The sequence below is a fragment of the Siniperca chuatsi genome, linkage group LG17, assembly GCF_020085105.1.
Source record: "Siniperca chuatsi isolate FFG_IHB_CAS linkage group LG17, ASM2008510v1, whole genome shotgun sequence".
Taxonomy (NCBI): Eukaryota; Metazoa; Chordata; class Actinopteri; order Centrarchiformes; family Sinipercidae; genus Siniperca; species Siniperca chuatsi.
In genome coordinates this window covers 15,850,312-15,876,267 of record NC_058058.1, presented here as the reverse complement: position 1 = coordinate 15,876,267, position 25,956 = coordinate 15,850,312, and the positions used below count along the sequence as shown (strand labels likewise).

The window sequence follows — 25,956 nt, the reverse complement described above, 5'->3', positions numbered from 1 at the left end:
CCCCACGTCATCGCCTAAATATAATCTCATCTGAAATTACAAATGTCTCTGTAACCACCATATCTACGACGCTGACAGCAAAGCAGCATGGGCTGTTGTTTCAGAACAAGCTTTTTGTAGTCCAAGCCAGTGGGAAGCATTTGAAGCACTACACTGTGTTGTGGCCAAAGGGAAGCCATTGCGTGTGTGTGTGTGCTGTCTAACACCTGTCAGACGGAGATCTGTGTTTTGTGCCTCCCCAAACGTCCTCTCACACAGACCGCGAGGGTGACGGAGAGCAAAAACTGGCACAGGTGACACAGTTGGCATAGATTAGTGTCACTATCATTTCACAAACAGAAACCAGAAGTAAACAATATCTGGTTGGCTACATAGCGAATGCATAAACAAGGCTTGTCTTAAACTTGTCAATACTTGATTTCATCCAGTCTAAACTACACTCTGTTAGCTATACCCTGATTGAAAGCCCAATTGTTTAATGTATTAGAATATGTAATGCTTTAACAGCTTTAATAATAATAATTTAACAGTGACAATGGCAGCTTTGCCTTAAATTTGGTATTTGAGCCATACATTTTCATCCCCAGCTTTATCATTTTTTTCCATCCTGTCAGCTTCCAAAACACATTTTTGCATCTTTATTCAATGCATTTTTATTAGCTTCTAAATTTAATACAACCCATACCAGCACTCCTCTCTCTGTACTGCGTGATAAGAGACAGGCTAACCTTTCATGTCCATCTCTGTGGCATTGTTTTATTTTGAATGACATTATAGTCAACTTTGAAGGAGATAATTATTAAGTGAACATGGGACATGGTGGCAGGGAGGGAAAACGTAATTACCATTTCAATAACAGGGAAATGGATTCCCTGTATTCTCTTTTTCTGCTGCTTATTAAAAAAACAGGCACTCTGACAGAAGTGAACATCTGTGTGTATACTTTTTGTGTGTGAATGCTTCCTTTTGTATGTGCGTAAGCATGTTTTGTCTACTTCAAGGTTTCAAATGCAGAAACGCACTTCACCGACGCTCCCATTATCCCCACGTGAGATTGACTTTTTGATTGCTTTCAGGGAGTATCAGCCAAGTCATTATTCTGTGATTAAGGCCTTATTATTTGCCCACCAAAGCTCTTCTCCAGAACAATCTCCAGTTTTCACCACCCAGGCTTGAGTGGCAGGTGAGCATTTGACTGACAGCTGGTAAATGATGTCATTAGCATCCTCTTAGGCAAATGGAGCAGCGGCAACAGTAGATTGGTTGGCGAGAGGGGGACGGTAATTTGTTACGGCTGACGCGTTGTCGATGATGGATGGCGGGGCGACTCCAGGAAAGAGGAACTGCCCAACTGTCCTGTTTGAGGAGAGACTGAAAGAAAGAGAGGAGGGAGAGTGTGGCAGGCGAGTCAGTGTGGCCAGCTCTTCGTTATGTGTTGTAGATGGCTCATAGGACAGCGTTTAATTACCTTTGCTGACACTTGCTCTCCTGTCTAACTTCCTTTCTAAATAGCCACAAGAAAGAATGATGGCCTGTTGTCTGGAAGAGATTAGGGAGCATGGGAGGGAATAAAGGTGGACGAGATAAATCTTGGATCAACAGCTCTGACTAAATAGAAGAGCCCAAGATGAACAATTCTGCACTTAGATCATGTAGAGTGCAGCTAAGATGACACCAGTACAAAACCGAGCCTAAATTTATCCTGAGTGAGCTCAGCCTGCAAAGTTTGTTTCAGCGCTGACGTCATCTCACCTCTACCAAGGTGCTCTCAGAGCAATCAGCAGATGAAAAAGAAGGATGAAGATAAAACATTCATAATGCCCCTCCACCCTGTTGTGAAAGGACCATGTGTTCGTATTAAATGTGATGAATATTCGCTGTGTTAATTAGCATGAGTGCAGCCACATGGGTCAACAGAATTGTTTTCCTGCCGAAATGACATGACTGCAAACAAGTCATATTAATGAACATTCCCCAGGGACGGCTCTGCTGAAACACCAGTGCTGGATGGCAGTCGGTCTCCAGAGATCAGGATGAGGTTGGAAAGCGAGCTGCAGGTGACAACAAGATCTGCCTTGAAATGCTCCTGAAATACAAAACATGCAAGTTTCCTGCTGGTTTTATGATTTAAAGGGATAATTTGGGGGTGTTGGGGTACTGCAAATGATAAACTAAAACTGAGGTTATCAAAGCTCACACTTTGCTATACTTTCATATAATTTCCTTTACTTTTAAATAGCTTCTTGAGGAAAGAATGTTCTTTCTAGACACACTGACAGACCATTTGTAATCTTAATGGGAAAATAAATTAATTTGAGGCTTAATTATCTGGATTATAGCCCTGTGTACGTGTGTGGAAATTTATGATAGGCAACTCCATGAAGTTGTGATTAAAAGTAGTGGACAGGAGTGATGAATCTCTCGTAGCATGATTACAAGCTGTGGCTTCATCCATTTGTCTGCACATTTTTCAGCTCAAACAGGAGGAGGAGGGGAGGCTAAGGCCAAGGGGTGAGGCTGGAAGGCTGGTCCTGGGGGTTGTAAATCTGCTGGCATGCATATTACACAGATGAGGACAAAATACAGAAAACAGCCTTCCAATGAGATGGCAACCAGCAGTGAGAGGTAACATAAATGTGTTTCTAGCCGTCTAGCTGAGGGAGAAATGGACAGCTGTCTTTATGGATGGATAAACCGAGAGAAGGATGGGAAGGAACAGACAGACACGTGAATAAAAAAAAAAGAAGCAAAATCCTCCATCTTCTGGCTCAGAGTTACTGCACGTAGTCACCTAGAACAAGTCTTGACCGGTGGGGAGGGAAAGTGTCGACCCTCGCCCTCTAGTGGTTTGTCATATATATGTGTAGTGTAGGAACAGAACGGAGGTGGTCCTCTTCGTGATAAAATCATAAATGATCCTGAGTGTAATGACTTTAACATACAGCAACACTTGATACAGCACACCTAGCTGTGAACCACAAGACAGGACAGTCCAGCAACTTTCTGTTTTGGTTGACAACCCTGCTTTGTCCTCCATGTCTCATGTGCAGTTCACACCAAAGAGAGCAATGCACAGAATTTAACTTTTAGAAATTGTGATGGTGTCAGTTTTCTGTATGGTTTCCAAAGTATTTTAACAATGATATTATGAGGTTAATATTCTGCACACAGGGGCTTTATCCCAGCCCAGAACAGAGCTTCTTTTTAAACAACCAAGATCCTGATTTCAATTTTTGTCTGCCCCTGTCAAAGGGGATTTGAAGAGTGTACTTGTGCTGAGTCACTGATGTTCTGCATCAGCCTTAATGCCCGTTAGATTTAGATCACACCAGAGAAGACCTCATGTGCACTGATGTGGGTCTGTGTCTGAGCTTTGTAGATAAATCAGACTACATGGGTAACACTTAGACTCTGCAAGCTATTCTTGAAATACATCAACTGAGGATTCTAATGGTTTGTCATATTTGGTCACTAATATGTACTAAACCTCATTATTTCAGAGCTCATCTGGTGCCAAAAAGCTCCTCTAAATAACTGTCCATTTGACCCAACTGTCATCTTTTCTTCAACAGTTTTTTTCTAAGATCAATCTGTTGCCCATTTGTTAGAAAATACGCTGTGATTACCGCCTCTGAACATATTTGCATTCCAAAAGATAATCCCTGGATTAAATTGCGTAATCAGTAAAAAGTTGGGGTTTTTTTGTGGTGGGAGCAGAGTATTGCCTTCAGGGCTTATCAGTTATAGAATTAGAAATGGGTTAATTCCTTTTTGTGGCACTCTCACTGTGCAGCACCAGCATCCTGAAAGGGGACTTTGAGCCCAGACCACTTCTTAATGCATTTTTAAATGCCGAATGCGATGCAGATTCAAGAAGATTAACCTCGATCGCCCCTGTTGTCTTGAGTTTTTCAGATTTTTGGTGCTGGGTGGAGGTTTATGCTGTTTGTATCTCAAATAAAATCTTCTATTTTTACTGCTCTCACCCCTGGCTTATTCTGACTAGTGAGAGTTCAGAGGTTAGCAAGTTGATGAGTAATCGCCTTGCAGTACAAACAGCAAGAACAATATTACATAAGACTATGTTTGGGATCTTGGCTCACTGGGTTTTGGTGTGATTGTTAAGGTTGAGGAGCCCAGATGAAAAAGAATAGTACAGAACAGGAGAACACACTAATTATAAGGAATCCAAAGTCCAGAAACATCAACTTTTCTGTGCATGCGTAAGCACATACATACACACAAAATATCATCCTGAACTCTTATTGTCTTTCATTATAATAGAGTTGACGTATTGTGAAGAAATGTGATTGCAGAGGCTGGAAATACTTGTGTGTCCTCAAGCATTTGATCAACAAGGCAAGCAGAGAAGAGAGAAATGCAATAGAATAAAATTAAAGAGAACAGAAGGGAAGACGGTTTATTTCCTTCTGTCACCTCAGTATGATCTGATCCAGTGAATCAGCATCTGCAGGCTCAGAAGTGGCTGCTAAAAAGGCTGATCCATAATCAGGCCTGCTAGTCACGTCTACCATCACATTGTCTGCAGTATCCGGAACAACACTGCTCAACCTGGCCAGAGAAATGTTATGAAGCCAAGTCAAGTTCATTTTAATAACCGAATATCACATAAAGTGTCTCAGAAGGATTTACAGGCCCACATCAACCCAAGCTCTGTAAGCTACTCTCAGGTTTGAGGGGAACCCACTGTTGCAGGTGATGTTCTGTTGTGTTTGAACATGTTCAGCACATTAAGAATTATGTTTGCTCTCAGTCAAGTCCCTTGTGTGTAGGCTGAACACCTTCACAAATAAAGAATCAATCTTTGAGTTATATTAGTGTTCAAATTCTAAGTACGCCTTAATGACTCATTTTCTGGAGGCTCGAGTGTATGTGCAGAAGGATGAGGATTTTTTTTAGACTTTTGGAAAGAATCAGTGCTTTATTAACTGTGTTAAAAATCATAAGGTAGCTCAAACTGGGGTTTAATTCCATTTCACATCTTAATGAGTTTAAAGTAATATTAGTGCAAGTAGGACGGTGTAGTCCCTCATTCGTCCAGGAGTGTTCTATCGTAGAAAAGGTTTCAGTCATAGTCATCTGGACACAAATTGAGAATGACTTCCGGATGGGAGCCGAAAGGTCTTGATTCTGAAAACAGTGTCCAGAATTAGTGCAAGTATGTTAACAAGGTTACAAAAAATTAAGAATTTATTATTTATTTAATTTATTAATAGCTATTTCTACTCTGTTGGAGTAGCTATTCTAAACTAATTGATACTTAAAGTGACAAAAGATTTCTTCAGTGACCTTTGTTGTCGTCTTGTTTATATTTTACTTTAACCAGATTCAATGAGTTCATGAATGTCAAATACAAATACATGAATCCCTTGTTTCCCCCCTGCTTCAGTTTTCATAGGCTGACCACTGTTTTCTAATTGTATTCCTTTTTTATCTGCATTAACTGAAGATGATATCTTTTTTCAGTCTGTTTGTGGTCTGTGTTAGTTGAAAGGATTGATATTGTTTGCTATCGCTCCCTGCTGCTGATGATTCAATTTCATTTTCAGAGCATTAGTTTTAAATGTGTGTGTGCAGCTCTACAGCATCTGTGTGTAGACTTTAATTGTCTCCTGACAGCAATGCACACACGCTAGGCTCATTGATCTAGACATGCATGATGTGTTTTGTGTGTTGTTGAGGAGTGCTTTCCTATTGTAGTGTTACCTCAGTTGATCACAAAGAGCACTCGAGTGGGATTGATGACTTGGAACACCACTCATGTCATGCTTCTGCAGCCACAGCCAGACTAATGGTGTTAGCTAGCTGGGGTATTATAGGCAAGTTCTGTCATGCATTTCACTGATGCATGATACTGGAGCTAACAGTTGACTAGCCACTGTTGAATTATTCTGATTTGCTCCTTTTCCTCTTAAGGCTCAGTGCACCAGACTGGATTATAGGCTCCAGTTCTGGAAAAAAAACCCATCATTAATCCTGTCGAGAACGGAACAGAAGTTTATATGCTCCTGTGGCCCCCAGAAATAGAAAGGGGGTTAGTTTTGACTTCCTGACTGCATGTGTGACTGTCTGGCAAGTACACACACACTCTTTCTATATCCTGTATGGCTCCTGTGTCCACGATGATCTCACCCCAACCTCCTCTGCCTCTTCTCCTCTGCAGGTAATGCAGGTGGTGAGGGAGCAGATCATGCGAGCGCTCACTCTCAAGCCTAATTCCCTGGACCAGTTCAAGAGTCGCCTGCAGAACCTGAGCTACACAGAGATCCTGAAGATACGCCAGTCCGAAAGGATGAATCAGGAAGACTTCCAGTCCCGCCCCATCCTGTGAGCACACATTTGTCAAAGAGTTATATTGGTTGTCTGAAGTGTCCCACAAAAGCAGGTTGGGAAGTCGAGATGGCAACAAAATGCTGTACTTAATGTGAATAATATCTACTCAAATTGTATTCATGCATACTGTAGGTCTGACAGCTTTGTTTAGAGGAAAAGCCACTCTGAATACAAGGAAAAGTAAGACAGGAATAATTAATTATAATTTCCTTTCTCCTCATCTACCTGATCAGAACTCAAATGAGGACATAATTTGCATCTACAAAAAAGAGCCACGGTCATTAATATGCTTGTAATTGCTTCTCTTTTTCTCCTTTCCATTTGTCAACCAAATGCCAGCTACTTGCCTAAAGCAGGTTGCACCCATCCTCTCCTCTTATGATTGAAAATATGTATTCAATTCAAATTGTCTGCAAATGGCATTCCCAGTGAATGCTCCATTAACGAGCCTCCAGCTCACTAAACATGGAGAGCCAGTCTGTAATAGATCATTCATTGACTGATCATGGATGCAGGCCCTGTAATAGAGAACATTGTTTTGTCCTGCCTGTATTTAATGGAGTAGCCAGCACTATTGAAAAATCGTTTCAGTAAGAGAGCTTGTCCCTCTGAACAGTAATCAATGCTGAGCCAAGGGCTTATTGAATCGATATTGGAAGGGTAGAGACCAAACTTTAGCAGCCAATTAATCCTAGTGGGGAAATCAGCACAAAAGTGAAGGAAGTTGCAAACAAATGTGCCCTCGAACACTTTAACAGTTTAAAAAACTACAGTAATGTAGCTTTTAATTCAAGGTCCATTTTCTTTAGATGTCATTATGTTATTTACATTTAAAATAAGGTTACAAACAGTTTTTATTATGTTTAACACAATGTGTTTCAATTACTGTTTCCTGTTTTAACTTGGAAAAATAAGAGAGCCGAATGCAACAAGTTCACACCCAATCTCAGGCTGTTGTCAAAAGGCATTCTGGGAGAAGTAGGCGATAAGTAATTGAATTAGACGCTGAAATGAAAAGGCACATTTTAACATTTTATCACAGAATGACTGTTGGAAAGCACTGCAAATCACAGGCTGATGAGTCTGTCTTCAACAGTGTGAGATTGCACGAGGGTGGAAATTTCCTCTAATCAATACAGTACAGTCATGACTTGTAAACATAATGAGCAGAGCACGTCAGGCCGCAGATTTAAAGGAGCTCTGTATTACCTGCTACAATTGCTGCCAGTTTTCTGCTATCAATTATAAGTCTGTAGCAGACTTTGGACATCAAAAGAAGGCGAAGTGCAACTATTATGGCTTCGGATCAAAGCTGTGTCTCCTGTAGAGCATTATTTTCACTCCTGTGAGCAGATCTTGGAGGTATTTTGCTGTGATTAGTAAAATGCAGTTTTTGCAATGTATGTGGAAAGTTTTGTATTTACTGAAAGTTGCTTACACCAAAAAATAAAATCGACATCACATAAAGAATTCATGCAGCAGGTCAACTCAGGACTGCTTAGGATACATTTGAGAAAATGTTAATACACTTAATTTTAATGCAAACCCAAGAAACTTAAGTCATTATTTATACCTTTCTCCACCTGTGCTTGGATAAATATTTACTGATATACTGTGTAGGTTCTGTACATTTCTACAAAGCTGGAAATGGGTTTTTGTGCCTCACTTCTTTCATTATTTGAACACCTCATACCAACCAGAGTGCTTCTTTTTATAGAGGTCTGCAAGTACAGCACCTCAGCCCTTTAATTAAGTTTTCCGCATTTGCCGTAAAGAATCTGTTTAAACTGAAACTGAAGCTACTCCCTCAGAAGACAGTGCAGCCAAACCATCTGAAACTCTCAGACCAAAACAGTCTCGCCTGTGTCTAGCTCAGTCAGAAGAATAGCACATGGGGAGGTAAAGCCGAACTATCATCATCCATCCTTCCTACGACAAGCCACGCCCTCCCCACTAGCTGTTTCTTTAAAGATGTCAGAGTGAATGTCCAACCACAGATCAGTGTAATGACTGGAGTCACTGATGAGGCGAACACATAGACAGCGAGGGTGAGCGGCGAGATAAATGAAGAGAGACAAGAGCAGATGAGCCTGAAGGAGGAAGGGAAAGAAGGACACAAATGTGATCAAGGATATCAGCATGGGGAAATATGAGAAAATGTTAGAAATGCACAGCTTTTATGTGTCTAGAAAACCTGAAATCCTGTCAAAGTCTGGGTGTTTCTAGGATCAAAAAAGAACAAAAAGGTAAATTGTAAGAGAAAAGACTCAAGTACAATGATGAAAAATAAAAGATGGGGAGCAGCAGCGCTGCTCAGGCAGATAATATACATAATTCATGTTGACTTCACATTCAAATGCAACACAGACACACATACATGTACATGCATGAATAAATGACAGCAAACCAAGCAAGAGCTGAAGCAGCACAGGTTTCCACTGATGACCCTTTTGGGACGCTACATGACATATTTGTGTGTGTGTGTGTACATATGCTTGCATGTGTGGCAGTATATCTGTGTTTGGCATTCTCTGTTCCTTCCTGACTGTCATAATCCAGGGGATTTAGTTAGTCAGATGACTGCACGCTGCCAGAAAACCTAGGAAATGTAAAATAATTCACTTCCAGGTCTTTGAAAATCTGCCTGCTCGCCACATCTGGACTGGTGTGTTTTACACAGTTTCGATAATTCTCTTAAACTAATTGTGTGTGTGTGTGTGTGTGTGTGTGTGTGTGTGTGTGTGTGTGTGTGTGTGTGTTCATTTTCTGTTTTTCTAAAGGGAGCTGAGAGAGAAGATCCAGCCCGAGATCATGGAGTTGATCAAACAGCAGAGGCTCAACAGGTTGTGTGATGGAACCTGCTTCAGGAAAATCAGCAGTCGCAGGAGGCAAGGTGAGACACACAGCACTCGCATGCACACGCACATGTTTAAACATACATACATCCACAGATCGTAACCACACAGGCATTCAAATTCACATCTCCCTCTGCTGCGTTCACAAGGGCAATTCTTCTGTTTCCTCTCTTGTCTCCCCCGCTTGTCTGTTTTGTTCTTTATCTCGCCTCTCTGCACCCCCACTCATCGCCTTATTCCCTTTGCGTTATGAAAACCCCACAGCAGATACGTATCACAGGAGATCTTTGAAGCTCTGGACTGCTGTGGATCTGCTGTCATGATAGAGCCAGAAAAATTTGTGCGAACTGTCAGCTTTCGAGGCAGAGACATATAGTGGCACGCCGCCTCTCCTACTCGAACACATACACAAATGCAGTACACGTCTGGAGTCTTCAGATGCACAAACACACCGTCTTCTCCTACTTTGGCCCTGCATACACAGATATATGGCATGCAATGATATACAAAGATACATAAAGCCAAAAGGAGGGTAAACACATTTACTTGTCAAGATAATTTCTAGACAAAGCTTTGAGAAAAGAAATAAAAGAATGACTAATGAGAACACTGCAGTAACCCTGGGCTCTACAGTATGGAGCGTGTAGTGGAAATGATAAAACAGTGCATCTTTTGCTGAGACATAACACAAGCAAATGTCTTGTACATAAAGTCACCTTCTCAGTGATACAGTGGAGGAGAGTGGAAAAAGGATAGAAAGTAAAAACGCCAGCAGCCAGCTCACATAGGAGTGTATTTGAATCGTTCAGTGTAATATCGTGTTTCACACTCGCTGCCACAAGAGAGAAAGGAGAGGAGGGAGGAAGGGAGAGGAGTAGCAGTGGTAGCATTTAGCCTGTATAATATACTGTTCGTCGGTCAAAGAGAATTTAATCTCGTTGAAACCCGATCCCTTCACACTTCTGTCCTCCCTCTTGCACTTTCCTTCACCCCCTCTTTCTACCTATACAAATACATGAAATAAGAAACCCAGTGACAAGCTCAGGTTGTGGGTTGGTTTGTTGTTGCAGGAACTGTACTTCCAGTCAGTCAAATTAAATTGAGCACACCCAGGTGGATTTATTTAATTTTTTTTCTACTGACACCAATGAGTTCTGGCATTTAAAAGCCTGATCACGATTCGTCTTGACAGCTGTCATCCAGTTGTTGTCAAAACCGGATTAATAGAGACAGAAAAAACTGAAAAGAAGTATGGGAGTGCAGGTCTGTCCTGCAAGATGTTGCAGGACAGATGTTCATGTGGGAAAGCATCAACCCAGATCTGATCATCTTCGCTGCTTGTGGTCAGTCAATTTATGCTTGTCTGGCTTTTACCCAGTGACATGCTGTGAATAGTCTCATATTACTACATCATGGTTATTACTTCGGAGATCTTTAGAATGCTTGTCAAAGGAATTGAGGACACGCGCACGTATAAGCGCGCACCAGCACATGTACTGAACACCGAAAGAAAACCATTAGCCATTCAGGAGCAGTACACCCGCACACAGTCATATATAAAGCAGTTCATGAGCCTCACTGGATTTAATTTAGCACACTAGCCTGTAGGGTTACATTGGCTTTAATCTGCTGCAACAGCGGGCTGACTATAGGCGAGTTGTCTGCCTGCTACAAGCTAGCTGTAACTGTCTTTGCCTCTGAGGACTCTTGAAGGAGTCAAGGACATGCTGTTTCTCCACTCTGCACACGCTCCTAAAACACTGGTTTGCTTTGTATCTTTCTCCTCGTGCATGCGTGAACGTACAGCACCTTCATATGCTCCTTCCTCCATCCAGTCCACTCACTCTCATCTCTCTTCCCTCCACCCATACATGTCTATCCTTTCCCCCCCTCTCCTCTCTGAGCCTTTGTTCTCATGCTGGTACTCACAGTATATCCATGCATCGACAACGTAAGAAGCACATTATCTTTCAAAACCTAGGCATGCTGAACAAAAATGAAAAGGAGCCCTATAGCAAGTTTAATTTTCACTTGGTGTTCACATGAAATGAGACGTTAAATCAAAAGCAGGGTGTTGCATACATAACGCTGAAACTTGGTTTATTAGTGTCCTTTTTTTCTTGACTTTTCTACATTACTCAGACAAACTTCCACAATGCTTATACTTATTAGAAATGTTAACTCTCTATCTACTGTTATGCATCTATCTTTTTTACATACATAAAATGTGCTCCCTCCTCCATCTCTCCCTCTCCCACTTCTCCCTCAGCATCTTGTACAACTATTTCAAAGTCCTCCAGCCTGCAGGGACTCAAGTACCTACATCAAATATTAATTTAGCTGACTTCAGTACAGATGACTCTTCTCTCGCTCTCTCTCTCTCTCTCTCTCTCTCTCTCTCTCTCTCTCTCTCTCTCTCTCTCTCTCTCTCTCTACCCCCCAAAGTGCCAGTCTGCCCATTACAAGAGGATGCTTCTCTCTAAAAGCTCAGGTTGATGGTGTTTTGAAGTTTGGAAGAAAGAACACTACCTGTACAATCTTAAGTGCAGGGTGCTGGCAGGTAACAGCACTTGGGGCTCAGGAGAGTGTACCTTGTGTAAATGCTGCACTAAAGCAAAACTAAAATTGGAAATTTGGCCTCATTCTGTTCAGTCTTACTGTATCGTTCACCCACGTTCTGGCAACTGAATCAAATTAAGACAATTATAGTTCAAGTGAGACAAGAATGAAACTCAATCCAAGATAGAGATGCAGCGCCTTCAAGCCAAAGGAAGAAGAACATATGTGCTTGTACATAGACACACATGCACACACAAATCAGTTAAGCTGAACAGTTGATAGCGTCCTCTCCCAAAACGCCCCTCCCCTAACAGCTGCCACACACATCTCTATCTGCTCCCCCGTGGAGCGGTGCCACTGTGCACCAGCCTGGCAACACCAACTGTATATTTTCAGCAATTAGGATTTGGACTGTGCCACCCATGCACACGCCAGCCAGACCTCCCCAGTCTGTGTCCGCTCACTGCCAGCTCAGCCTCGGTGCCCACCATGGCAGGGAACCACTAAAGAACACCAGGCTGGCCGTAGAGGCTGGCGGTGGAGGCGGTGGAGGCGGTGACCAGCGCTGTACAGACACAGCTGGTAGTTACAGGCCTCCACTGCTGTAGGATTGCACATCACATCAGACAAGAGAAAAACACTCTTGACGTGATCAGCAATTATGTCTTTGAATGTCTTTGTCTTTCTTAAAGTTGAATCCTCACCTTTGACACAGTCTCAACAACAAGTGGATATGAAAAGTTTCATAAACAGGATTTATTAGTATACAGGTGTTCTGCTTTTTGTATTTTAGTGTATATTTTAAGCACCATGATGTTTGGTTGTTTGACTACCTTTTAAACAGAGTCTTTATTATTTTAATTAAAACTTGTTGCAACACCAAAGAAGTGTAATTTTTTTTTCATCATGTTGGTGCTTCCTTTAGGTAGAGTAGGCATTTGGGGCCTGGTGGCTCTGCTGAGGACCTAGTACATGTTTTTGTTTCATCAGGTCGCAGTTAAGGTTTCATCTTTGCCAAGTTTGAGCCAGAGGCAAAAAACCCTTGTTATCCGTTTGTGATCTTTACTTGAGTGTGTATTGTTGTTGAATCATTGTTAAAATGATGAAGGCCAACTGTCTGTTTTGTTGCCCATCAAGATCCCTCCCTCATGCAGAGCATCATGGCCCATCTGTGGATTTTCCTTAAGGCTGTTTTCTTTTTTAGTTTTTCTTTTTTTTTTTGTCACAGATTTTTTTGCCATGCTAATTTTCTCTCCTGTTGATGACTCATATAATCCCGTATGATGCCTTATGGCAGCTGCTGAATAATTTCATAACTCCTCTAAATCTGTCCCTTTCTCCCTTTTCGTTCTCTCTGTCTTCCTTTCTCCTCCTTTCTCCTCATGTTTTCTTCCAGATAAGTTTTGGTATTGCCGTCTGTCTCCGAACCATAAAGTCCTGCACTATGGAGATTTGGAAGAGAGCCCTCAGGGCGAAGTGCCCCACGACTCTTTACAGGACAAACGTGAGTGTCAAGTGAAATTACTGATAGTCTTTACCCATTATTGTGACACCGTATGTATTTTATATTGCACTTACTATGCCTTGTAGCTCACAATATTTATTAAAATATGTATTTTCTACAAGTCTACACTCTCCATCCGTGCTGAAGGCACACATTGCCCCAAAACACAGTATGGGCAGTGACAAGTAACTGTCACTGACACTGACTGTTGGCTTTAAGACTCAGTATTAACTCGGTATTTATCAGTTTTACTTGCAATGCTTGCACAGTGACAGATCTGGGGAGAATTTTAACTTTTAATCACTTGAATAAACCATCCACCCATCTGGGATGACACAGTTGTCACAGGGATGTTGTTGTTGTTATTGTTGTTTTTGTTGTTGTTGTTCACTAACTCCTGTCCTCTCCGCAGTGCCTGTGGCTGATATCAAAGCTGTTATCACCGGCAAAGACTGTCCTCACATGAAGGAGAAGGGAGCCCTGAAGCAAAACAAGGTGGGGGTGTGTGTCTGTGTGTGTGTGTGTGTGTACATGTGTTTGTACACGTGCATACATGTGTGTGGGCGGGTGGGTGTGTATCCAGGCGAGAGAACGTGTTTCTGTGTGCGTGAGAGTTGCATAACATGATGTCAGTTACATAAATTTGCTTTGGGAAATAACACAATAACTTGCGTCTCAGTGCTCTACACACAGAGACGTATCAGTCAGTGACGTCGGGTAGAAATAGATCACCTAATAGTCCTTTTAGCTGCTGACACAAATCACACAAGAAAGCATGCTGACATCTTTTCTTTACTGCTTAAATTTAAAAGTAATACATCGGCATGCCCTCTGCGGTGCCTTAACCAGGATGAAAGAGCCATCTTGTCTGTGTACACATCAGCCCTTCTTCTCCTGCACTTTGCTTCTGCAAACCTTCGTCCCCCCCCCCACGGGACTCTGATATATTGGATCTTGGATAAATAGCCTTGAAGACAAAGGAGCACGCCTCCTCCCCGCTTTGTCTCCTTTATTACCTTGTCGATAAGCGCAGGTCTAGGAGAAAGACCTGAGGGGGGTCTGCGGGCCGTCTAGCAGGCCTGTCCCGGCCTTGTGAATGAGAACACGAGCACATTTCATTACTCACTGTTACAAGGCCAGCCAAAGTCACCTCTATGGGCTTTAGAGCACAGCTGGCATGTGGACCATTTGTGGGACACTGAGACAGAGGTGGGAGGGTGAGGTAGCAAGGAGGGTTTTCAGGCTTTGTTTCCAAAATTCTTCCAAACGCATCATAAGCAGTTCTTGTCATTACTTTTTATAATTATTCCATATACACATATACTGTATCTCTCGTAAGTATGTACTCAGGGCCATATTTACCTTGTTTCAGACACCTTCTGTGCCTCAAGACATGTGTGTTATTTAGCAAACAGGTGCACCGACCTGCAGTTTGCCTTTCATCTGTGCCGCATTTTGCATCTCATTACTGAAGCACATCTTTCTGCTTTATGAACATGCATTTTAAAGGGAGGATCACACAAATGACTGGGGGATATATGATAAGTGTGGATGATTGCATTTTCTGCTGTATTTACTAAAGTTCATGCAATTTGCAACAGGTGCGATTTGTGTGGAAAATCTCTGCATCTGAAGAGCAGGTGCAGATTTGTGCAGCTATATCAAAATAAGGCTGAGGTGGGGAAAAGAAGATTTAATTAAGCAGTATTTTATTGAAATATATTAAATGATAGCAGACAAAGCACTGCAAGAAAGGGGACCTGCACTTAATTAGTTCATCAACAAAAAAACAACTGTTAAAAAAGAGCATTGATAAATAAACACAATATACTTTTTATTACTCCAAATAAAGAGCACAGTGTTTTTGTGGCCGTAAACTCGAACTGCTAAGGAAGCTGTTAATGCACTGTGGGGATTACACTTATTTAATTTACAACATGCTCATAGTGACAATGTTAACATGCTGCTGTTAAGCAGATATAATGTTTACCATGTTCACCATCTTAGTTTAGCCATGCTGTCATTAGGATTTAGCTCAGAGCACTGCTACAGAGCCGCTAGCATGGCTCTTAGTCCTGTTTGTACAACCTTTTGTGTCTTTTAAGGTTTTTCCATCTCTATACCTTAATTTGAGGTTTTAAAAACTCATTGAATGTTATATAAACTTTTCAATGAATAAAGAGTATATATTGAGTAATAGATATCCAAATAAGTGTTTCTTGAATTGAATTTTGGCTGTAGTAAATGTTTTGAACTCCCATTACTTCAGTTGTAAGTATTTCTATTTCAGCATAACATCATAACATCTTTTCTCTTCTAAGCCTCCTGATCTGTCACAAAGCCACACAACTGAACTGCATCTTTTAAGCTATCCCTCACAAAGTGCACCTAGGCTGCAGCCCCAGTCTCTGGCTGTGTAATTACCTGCTGCTTTAGTAAATCAGACGCTAATTTCACGCAAATTGCAAGCAAGCATTTAATGAATTGCTTTCAAGTATACAAATCTGGCTCTCGTGTCCCTGTTCTGTCCTCACACTGCATTCAATTCATTTCCTACAATAGACCAGAATGGAGTTTGAGGGAATAAACCTGAAATCATACCATATCACATCACGTTCCCAGTCTCCCCAGGCATTTTTCAATTTCTAGTATCTGAGGGCATCCCAGGTATGCTTCTCTTTGAGTTGTACCTCGCTGATACCTGATGAGTTAATGTGCAGCTGATGTAACAGATGGTGACAAGACGTGAGGAGGAGAGGGAGATTGCATTGGTATGGCAGCCCTGTGGTGTAAATCTCACCTGTTCCTTCTTCTTATTTTTTCCTTGCACCCTTTTTTTCTTTTACCTCTCTATCCCACCTCCTCCACTCTGTCACTGTCTGTGTCTCTTTGCACCATTTTCTCTTTCTCACCCCTCCCTCTCTGCCTTTCACTCTGTCCTCTCTCCAGGAGGTGTTAGAGCTGGCCTTCTCTGTCCTCTATGAGTCGGACGAGTATTTAAACTTTATTGCTCCTGACAAGCATGAGGTAAGCCAACGGTAGCAGCCCTGTGGATGTGGACACTGTCACACAGAATGAACATGTGTGATCGCACAAAGAGAGAGGTTTTTCTTTACTTTTTCCTAAGTATAGTGTATATGCAAGTGTAGAAGTCAGATATGTACTGGAAATCATCACTACAGCGTATTTAAGTGGTTCATTTGAAACATACACAGTGGACTAAATGTATGTGTATTGTATTTTTTACAACATTTCTCTGGCACAAATTAGCTATAAATTAAGATTAGATAATGCTAACTGTATAAAAAACTAGAAAATAAAACTATAATACTTATAACTGAGAGAGACTGTAGTCTTGAGACTTGAACTTGTGCCAGACGTAAGTCACAAAAATGAGGATTTGAGACTTGACTTGGATTTGGCTGCTTTAACAATTAAAGATGCCCTGTTACATGTACATTAACATTTTCTCACCATAACACATTGTGTGTGTACTTGAGGTCTAGCAAGCATGTTGAATGCAGTTCCTTCCTCATAAATCATTTGTAAAGGCAATTTTCTTTTTAAACATTTTGAAACCTGCATTATCAAGTAACATCAAGTCTCAAGTTTTAACATGGTAAAATCCCTAAACAATAAAAAATCCCTAAACAATAAAAAGACAATAAAAATCCCTAAACAATAAAAAGACAGCTACAGGCAGGCCTTGTATAGCTACAGACTGAATATTTATTATTACAATATCCATTGCTTTGTGAGGACTCGGTCTCAGCGATGTAAAATAAAACACTTGTAACACAGGTTTAAAAGGAAAATGTTAAAATGCTGTGTCATTTTAATGGTAAGCATTCAGAGACATTGAGAATTTGCAGTTATGAGTGAGGGATATGGATAAAATCATAGTATATGTAACTTTATATTACGATGTCAATATTTATCATCATATAGTACATTTCTGGAAAATCAAGTGAGAAAAATCCAATATTTCCATAAAACATTTCTCCTCATTGATTTGCAACATTGTCCATAATGGCCTAATATACTGTTTAAGGCTTAGCTACCATGGTATAAATGGTGTAGAAAAGCCAGAGATGGTAGACAAATTTATATTTATACACTGACGGTGTATGGATGTCGTCATATCACCCAACCCTCAAAGACTTCAAAACAGCTCTGCTGCAACTATAGCCCCTGGCAACTTGGCAAATAGACAGGGAGTGTTCTTGTTTTACATAGATTATGGCATAATATTACACATTGCATACTCAGGTCTAATACCTCGAGACTTCCTCTAAGGGTAATTCACATCATTTTCTCAGTGCTTGAATCCAGAAAGTTTTTTTAGATATTTTTTAAACATAAAAGTTTGTATTTAGGACAAGAGAGAGAAGAAGGTGTCCTCGCTCTGTTTCTCCTGAGTCACAGTGTACACAAACTTTCCTCCCTCGGTGGTTAGCTTCTTCTAGGCCTGCATGTCTCTGTAGCAGGTGGAGTCTGTACGCTGTCAACGGCTTGCTTTGAATTTGAAAACATATCATACTTAATTATAGTTTGTAGACTTTGGAAGTATTCAGTTTTGTGTTTATGACTTCAGTTTCTTTCTGCCAGTACCGATTTTGTTTTAATTTTTAATCTACCTCTGTCCATCTCTCTGCAGTACTGCGTGTGGACAGATGGTCTAAACGCCCTCCTGGGTAAGGAGATGACCAGCGAGTACACCAAATCTGACATGGACACCCTCCTCTCCATGGAGATGAAGCTCCGCCTCCTGGATCTAGAGAACATCCAGATTCCTGAGGCCCCGCCCCCAATTCCCAAAGAACCTAGCAACTATGACTTTGTTTACGACTGTAACTAGACGAAGACCCAACGAGCCCGAACCCAAACCCACCCAGCACCTACTGTACTCACTGGACCAATCCCCTTTTCGTACAAACTGGAACAAAAACAAATAAAACCGTATAATATAAAAAATGAACTGTGATTGAGAGAAAAAGGATTTATTGAACTATTTTCCTCTTGCTTCTTGCTAGACCTTTATAAAAGAGAAAATGGTTCATAAGAATAGGCTCGCTGCACTTGGGGGACTCTGGGTCGATGCAGAGTCATCACGTTGCCATGAAGAAGAGAAGAGAAACCAGGAAGTATTTGTTTGGCCTGTCATTGGTCGTCCTGCGTCTTCTTCCTCGCTCTCCTCCCGTGTCTGATGTTTTGAAATATTCACTCCTTCTCAGCCGAGGCGCCAGCTGTCATTTTGCTTGAAGATTTTTGTAGACAAATGCTTAGAAATTCTAATTTGATTCAGCTTCTTCATTGCTTTTTTATGTTTACTTTATTATTTTTCCTCAGGGCTTTTGTGGGGGGAGGGTTGATGGTTGTGTAGTTCAGGAGCAGGGAGGGACAGGGTTTTGTGTTTTGTCGTCAGCTTTCCAGCTGTATTTCCTGTCACATTCTCACTTACAGTATTTGTGACAGCTCAGTGTTTCCCAAGAGACTGAAAGGAAGGTTGAAGTACATTTTAGGAGGAATACTTCATGAAAATAGTCTCTTATATCTGTTCTGTCCTGCTACACATATATTGAAGACTGTTAGAATAAGTCGATCCTCAAAATCAAGGCACTGTACTACAGTAAAAAGCCTTTCATTTAAATATTCTAATGTTAATGTTATCATCCCACCGCTGCTTATTGCATATTGTACACACCTTACACAGTGGCTTTGCCAAAAACAACCATAAAAGCACCATCATTGTGAAACACACATACAAACACACACTCGTCTCTCCCTCATTTGAGTCTCTCTCGTTGTAATGACTGCTGTACACAACATTCCTAAGCAATATTTGAGCTTTTTTTTGTTTATCATTTGTAAGATGGTCATAATTTAGTGATTTAAAATTGTGAAACTGCCAGGTAGTGAGTATTACAAAGAGGATGTTAGTGTTTTGGTCAAGGAAAGTTGTCTTTTTTGTGTGTGTTCAGGACTATATGGCCACAAAATTGAAAGTTTATGTATTTTTTTAATTTAAAAACAGATCATGGTTGTTATTCCTAGTATGATTTATATATTTTTCCCCTTCCTATTTAATACCTTCAGATGTTTTTTCTTTAGGAATTTTCAAAGCCCCTCAAAACTGCTGTTTACATTAAAGATTTAAGAACCGTAACTACTTTTTCCTTCTGTTCCTCTCTTCATTCATGAACCACATGCACTTAAAGGATCATACTGGTGCTTTGAACATGCAGGTGAAAGGTTGGTCATTGATTAAGAACAAACAAGTCGGTGCCGAAATTTAGTTTTGTTTAGCTGTTTCCCCTGCTTCAAGCAGCCCAACTAAGTCTACAGAAATATATTGCACTAGATTAACAATTAAATACATGTTGCAAATAATTATTTTGTTACAAATGTGTAACAGAGATAATACAATACCATATGAGTTTTCTTTACCTCTTAACTTTTATCATTGTATCTTTGATTTATTCAGTCAGTGTCAATCAGTCTGTAGCAAAGGGAAACAAAGAGACACCTGCAGCACTGCTTGGTAAGTGCTGAAATCATTGCCTGGTCACTGAAGGTGCTCCTCATCACACACACCTCATGGTTGGGTGGGTGGGAGGTGTTGTGCACAGTTTCTCCACCATCCCACCACCTCCTCCTCAGAGACTCCAGGTTCATCTCCTTCTGTCCAGCTCGCACAGCCTGCAGGTGTCCTCTGAGCTGCTGCTGCTCCATCCAACTTAACAGCATTTGATGAAAATGCCTCAGTAGCCTCTGATATTTCACTCTGAGCTGTCATTTCTGGAAAGACACCCCTCACTCTTGAACCTCTCATGTATTCAGACTTCAAGCTCAAACATGGTCCTTACATCTTTAACAAAGATTTATTAAATTTCCTCTATACAAATCTCCCCATAAAGTTATATTTTCTATATGTTAAAGGGGGCTATTTGAAAAGGTAATATTAGTTTTGATCCATAGAATGTGCTCAACATCTCAATACTGCAGAAAATGAAGCAGAATTTGAATGCCAAACTCAACTTATTCAGATCAATCATTGCAAAAGCTGTCATCATTCTTAAATATTTATGTGGAAAACAATCTGTCAAACACTACTGTGATTTATGACCCAGAATGAGCGAGGATCCACCTTTTTGAAGCTGAATATTTTAGCTCAGTTTGCCTTTGTGTGTGTGTGTGTGCGTCCTTGGTTTTGGTGCCTGGGTTTTCCCATTACATGCCTGGCTGTGTCGCAGGATACTTATTTCCCTGCACATAAGTCGTAGCAGTCCCTTACTCCTCAGTGTGTGACACCATTTCCTGCTTGACGGCTCTATCTACCACCCAGCCCAGGAACCTCCACTGAGCTCTGACTTCAGGGGAAGATTGTTCACTCACGAATGGATACTGATGCCACTGTGCTCATTAGAAATGTAAGTCAGTGCCTAATAGCATCTGTCTCACACTCTCTTGGGCAACAAAAGAAAACACTCTCTCTTGCCTACCACCAAGGCTTTCATACACTCACAGTGTCTCTCCCTCACACACAGCGTGCAGATGTGTCAACAGTCACACTTAAATGGCTCCATTCCTGGGAGGGGTAGCTGTGGTGTGGGTCCAGCAGAGCTGGTCTGTGAAGTGGATTACTCACTAGAGCTGATGGCCCAGATGAAACTCTATTAGCCACTCGTTAGCAATGATGGAAGAGGAAAAACAACGGAGAGGGACACAGAAAGAACAAGAGGAATTGAAATGAAATGTACAGGAGTAAAATCAGCGACATACCTGCCATCAGTTCTGAACTGCAAATTTATGTGACAAGAGGAAAAAATCATGACAACATAATGCCAAAGACTGGAAAAGTGGCCACAAGACGCTGAGAGTAACTGGATACTTTCCTAACAAAAGAAAATTCAGCCTCAAAAATAACAATAATGTTTTAAGACCTCTAACTGTGTCACCTGAACCAATCTGCAGGACTACTACAATGTGAGGTGTTCCTATTATTTTGTCCACTCCCTGTAAACCTTGCTTTATTTAGATATTGATCCAGCTTTGTCTGACACACACTCAAACCCAGATTTAACCTCTGACACCCATTAATACATCTCTGTGGGAATCTTCTGGTGATAATTAACATGGATTTATAGCTATATCAGTGACACTGTGTGTGTGAACAGTATGTGAATGTGCACACTCTTAGCTGTTGGAAAAAACAATCTTGCAAAGTAGCTATTTTTATGTACTTACCATTATCTTGATTCCCTGAGGTACTCATTGCCATTGTGTGTTTCCATGCACACTCGCCTGTGAAAGACAGGAGAGAAAAGGACTTGGCTGGCCTCATTACAAGTTCTTGGAGACTTCACACAGAGTGTGTGACAGCAGCCGGAGGGCTGCAGCCAGCAGGGTGCAGCTCCTCTCGTCGTACAGCAGGACACAGTAATCAAATCAGATTAAGGCTGGAACTGATTATACGGACACGCGTTCTTCCACAATAAGCTTTCAAGCAAGTTGGCATGACATCCAGACGAGTCTGCCTTCTGCCCTCGTTAGTGTCCACTTGATAGTGTTTGCAGGGTCACTTCAGCCAAACACATAAACAATAAACACTTCCTACCGAGGCAATATTTCTAATTAAAACTGTTGACAGTGAGGTCTGTGGATTATCAAGTACACTGCCACATTTTTCATTGCTGTGAATGTGAGCATCGTATAAAATTTAATTCACCTCCATATTGAGGTAGCAGCAGATATTTCAAAATCTTAGCAAATAAAACCAAATTTCAGAAAATGTGTTTTTTTTTGTGATATGGGCGAACAAATCCTTTAACCTTTCTCGAAGTTGTAATAGATCTTGTGCTTCAAAGTGATCATCAAAGTGTCTTCGAAGTAGGGGAGGATTAAGGGTGAAACTATACTTGTTATCTTTTGTTATCGAATGCGCTGCCATAGTTCAGTCGTTCCCTAAGGGTGTTATTGACAAAATGTCATCTTACTCGAGTAAATCACAAATCTAATGGTGCTAAAAGGGGCAGAGAGAAAAACATGTGCGAGAGCTATTCTAAGTTTTCCTGCTCATCATTTGTATTGACTTGTTTTCTTGGCTTATTCTCTCCGAGTCTCTCATTACTGGAGACATTTGTCCAATGTGGACCCGTCAGAGGCCGCAGAGAGTTCTGCTACACTGATATTATTGATTACTGGAGGGACAGATCCATATCTCTTGTACATTATTATTCACCTATTATTCACCTGATCCAAAAGCAACAATCGTCAGCGTGGAGCAGACTGAACAATGCTGGGTGCAGCATGTGACGGACACCTCCAGGTGCTGAGTCTGGATAGAGCAGAGAGTTATTGATTAATAACTCAGACTCAAATCCCAATAGACCACAGATACATAAATGTCTGAGCACCAATAAGAGCTTAGCAACATTTGAATCAAAATTTGATGACAGTTGAGGGATTGTTTGCTAAAGCCCCAGGCAACTGTCCATCAAATTTGATCGAACTACGCCCACACAGTCCTGATTAAGCGTTGAGTTTTTGAGTGTTAAACTCCTAAGAAGTAATACATAATGAGATTTTCAAACGTTTTAGCATATATGGTCATGAATATTCAAGGTTATAAAGAAATACTTAAAGCGGCCATGTATTTTATAATAACAATGTGTCAAATGATAATGTGAAAACAATGTGAGAGGCGTTGCTCGTACCTACAGGTAATTATCACCTGAATCTGCAGCTCCGCTCGACTTTGCAGAGCTTTATAGCTAGTTTCAGCACATTGTTTAGCTGTCCGACCCGCAACTTTACTGTTTTGATTCACTCTCACCGCTCACATAGTGTCGTCTCGTCTGCAGCAAGAAGCTGTTTTCAGTGAAAAAGCTCTAAAACCCATTTGTATGCTGCCTTCTCAGCACAAAACAGCAGATGTTTGCAGTTAGCGGCTAGCTGGTGAACATAGTGGAGCATCTAGCAGTTAAAGAGCCAGATATTTCCCTTAGGACTAGGTAGTGACCAAAAACAGAGCTAAAAGAGAGTGAATTTAGTATCTCATGTAGCTTACTTTTCCTGCTGTGTAGAAATGATTACAGAGAAATGTAACACTACCTAATAATATAGGTTTTGTTGACCTCCAGTGGTTTAACTTCTCACCTTGCTGCAGTGATGTTTAAGTGTACTCTTAAGGTGTGTCAGTACACTGTGACATGACTGTTGGGTGTGGTTACTTACAGGTGCAACAGAGCACAGTTCTGACCACACGATTTGCAATAGCCTTTCAAACTTTCAACTGACAAGGGCAATGATAAGCTGATTTTCAGCCTGGTGTTAAGTTATAGTTTAAGGGTATTTATGCTTTGTATTTTAAAATTAGATGAGTAACACCAAAAAAGGTGTCATACTACTGCAGTGTAACTGCATGTTAACAGCTTAAACCTAGAGCTGGTAGGTACATTTTCTCTCTGAATAGGCAGATGGCTGGGCCTGCTCCTCCATCTGCAGCACCTGGGGCCCTGGGCCAGGATTAGCAGGGCGAAATGATTGCATTAACCCAGACAAAGATCATCCCGGCAGAGTGGGAAACTGTGATTTAGATAAACGGATACAACTCTGAAATTGATTTCTATGTCCACCAATAAACAGTTGTTTAATCTCAGCTATCTCAGTAATGAATCTGAAAGTCTTATCGTCACTGATGGTGGTGTGGTGATTGATTGAAAAGACTGCTGCAGTCAGTCAGTGTTTACAAGAGTTATGCAATCACAGCAGGACTAATGCATTTCTAATAGACTGCGAGAGGAGTAGTCTGCCAAGATGCATTCACTCGGCATGACTGAAAAACTGTTGTAGATTGGAGGAGATCAAGTTTATTTGTCACATAGATACGTGCTCTAAGGAACCAAACTCTGAAGTTCATTCTTAACCCTGGAAACAGCACTTAAGAAAATAATCTCACCACAAGGTCTATTTAATAGCTGTTCTGGAGCTTTCAACTGTATCAGTGGATTTGTAGACTTTGAAATTTCCATTTTTTTGGAGCACTTTTAGGACTTTTCCTCCATTCTGGCTTAAAAGCTGCAGGTCAAAGTTCATTCTTGGAAACCAAACTTTCTCAGAAAATTCAATAATATTTATGATGTTAAATACGTATTTCCTCGTTGTCTAAGTTAGAAAAAGATGTCAAAAAAGTACATATCAAAAACTATGCGAACTGAGGAAATTCTTCATCCAGAACTTGTTTGTCTTCTAATTATTGGAGCTTGAATAGCTAAAGAACAATAGTATCTGTATTTATAAAATGCCTTACTTTTTTGTACCTTTTGTCATATTCCCACATGCCATGAAACATATCTGTCATGAAGAAACAAAACATAACAGAGCTAAAACGGTCCCACAGTCACCTGTCATCTCTGCCTCTCATTCATTTTTTAAAAACATATACATTTTAGTCAAACCCCAGCACGGCCTTTTCTTTCTTTCTTTTGATGTCCTCTTTATATCACTAAACCACCTTCATCTCTCTTGTTTCCACTCCAACACACACACACATCAAAATCTTTTGTTCTATTTTGGTGAAAAACAGTCTGAGCAAGTGAACATGTCATACGCAAGTCTTTTGTTCTCCTCTGCGTCGCTCAGGATCTAAATCTGGTGAAGGTTGACACCTCTTGATGTTGTGAAATGGACGGGTACTTTGTTGTAAACCGGAGCCCATGAATCACTCGGGATAGCTTTGAAGAGCAAGAGCACCACTGAGGAAGGGGAGGTGGTGAAGAAGAGACTTTTTAACGTGACAACAAATGAGCTGAACTTTGCCTTGGGTGTGTTTTTGGACTGTGAGGTTTGCTCCTCTAATTGCTCCTGAGTTTTGGAAAGTCACCATATGTTCGGCAGTGACTGGCTTTGATAAAGAAGAGTGTGGGGGAGATGAAAGATGGATGGTTATGTACTGAGGACCACAGGGGATATCTGTCTGATGCACCAATAAATCTTTTAGATTTCCCCACTGCCAGCCCCACCCAACCCAAGGCTGCAACAAATGAAACAAATACCTGATGGATAGAGGGGCTGCCCTCCAACCGAGTGGCCTGTTAGCAAGCATCTTCTATTCTGAAGAAACGCTCTCCCAACTGGTGCTGCTCTCTAGCTGACCCTACTGTCTGACTTCCCTGGAAATGGTGAGCAGAGAGTTTCCCATACAGTAATCAATAAGGCATCACACAATCAATATTATTGTTACATGGTACAAATCCAACTCAAGCTCTTTTTTTCCCTGTCTACATGTTCACCAGAGAGTCCCATGAGACAGTAATGCTTCTCATCAAAGTCGTAAATGTCATTTTTGTTTCTTTGTGTATTTCAGAAGAATTTCCTGGAGTAACAATTCGTCATTTCCGTGTTTGTCTGATCACAGGTGTGTGAGGAAAAAGTGACAGTGAGAGATCGATAAAGGAGGAGAGAGAAAAATGTCTCCCATCGGGCCATTTTTTTTCATGCTGCACTGTGTGGGATTGACACAAGACTAAGGCGAGCCAAATCCAGCCCTGTGCATCTATATTTACCACTGCAGAACCTGCCAGTGCCAGTGTGTGTGTAGGATGACAGCAGGCATAGGGCTTCAATAGGAAAATAGTGTCAAGATGGCTCTCTGCAACAGCCAAGGAACAGGCTGAAGACTAC

General features: G+C 41.1%; 1 protein-coding gene across 8 annotated transcripts in view; it reads left to right on the top strand.

Moving 5' to 3' along the window:
- elmo1 (engulfment and cell motility 1 (ced-12 homolog, C. elegans)) overlaps positions 1-19,438 on the top strand; it is a 108,974-nt gene extending 89,536 nt beyond the window's left edge. For 7 of the 8 annotated variants that reach the window (XM_044171048.1, XM_044171045.1, XM_044171047.1 and 4 more), the window contains 6 exons: positions 6,185-6,348; positions 9,135-9,247; positions 13,165-13,272; positions 13,685-13,767; positions 16,222-16,299; positions 17,930-19,438. In XM_044171048.1, coding sequence (XP_044026983.1) covers positions 6,185-6,348; positions 9,135-9,247; positions 13,165-13,272; positions 13,685-13,767; positions 16,222-16,299; positions 17,930-18,130 — 747 coding nt within the window. In that variant the 3' untranslated portion in view covers positions 18,131-19,438. The remainder of the gene's footprint in view (positions 1-6,184; positions 6,349-9,134; positions 9,248-13,164; positions 13,273-13,684; positions 13,768-16,221; positions 16,300-17,929) is intronic. The other variant, XM_044171051.1, reaches the window with a different exon arrangement.
- Positions 19,439-25,956: the final 6,518 nt, after the last annotated feature.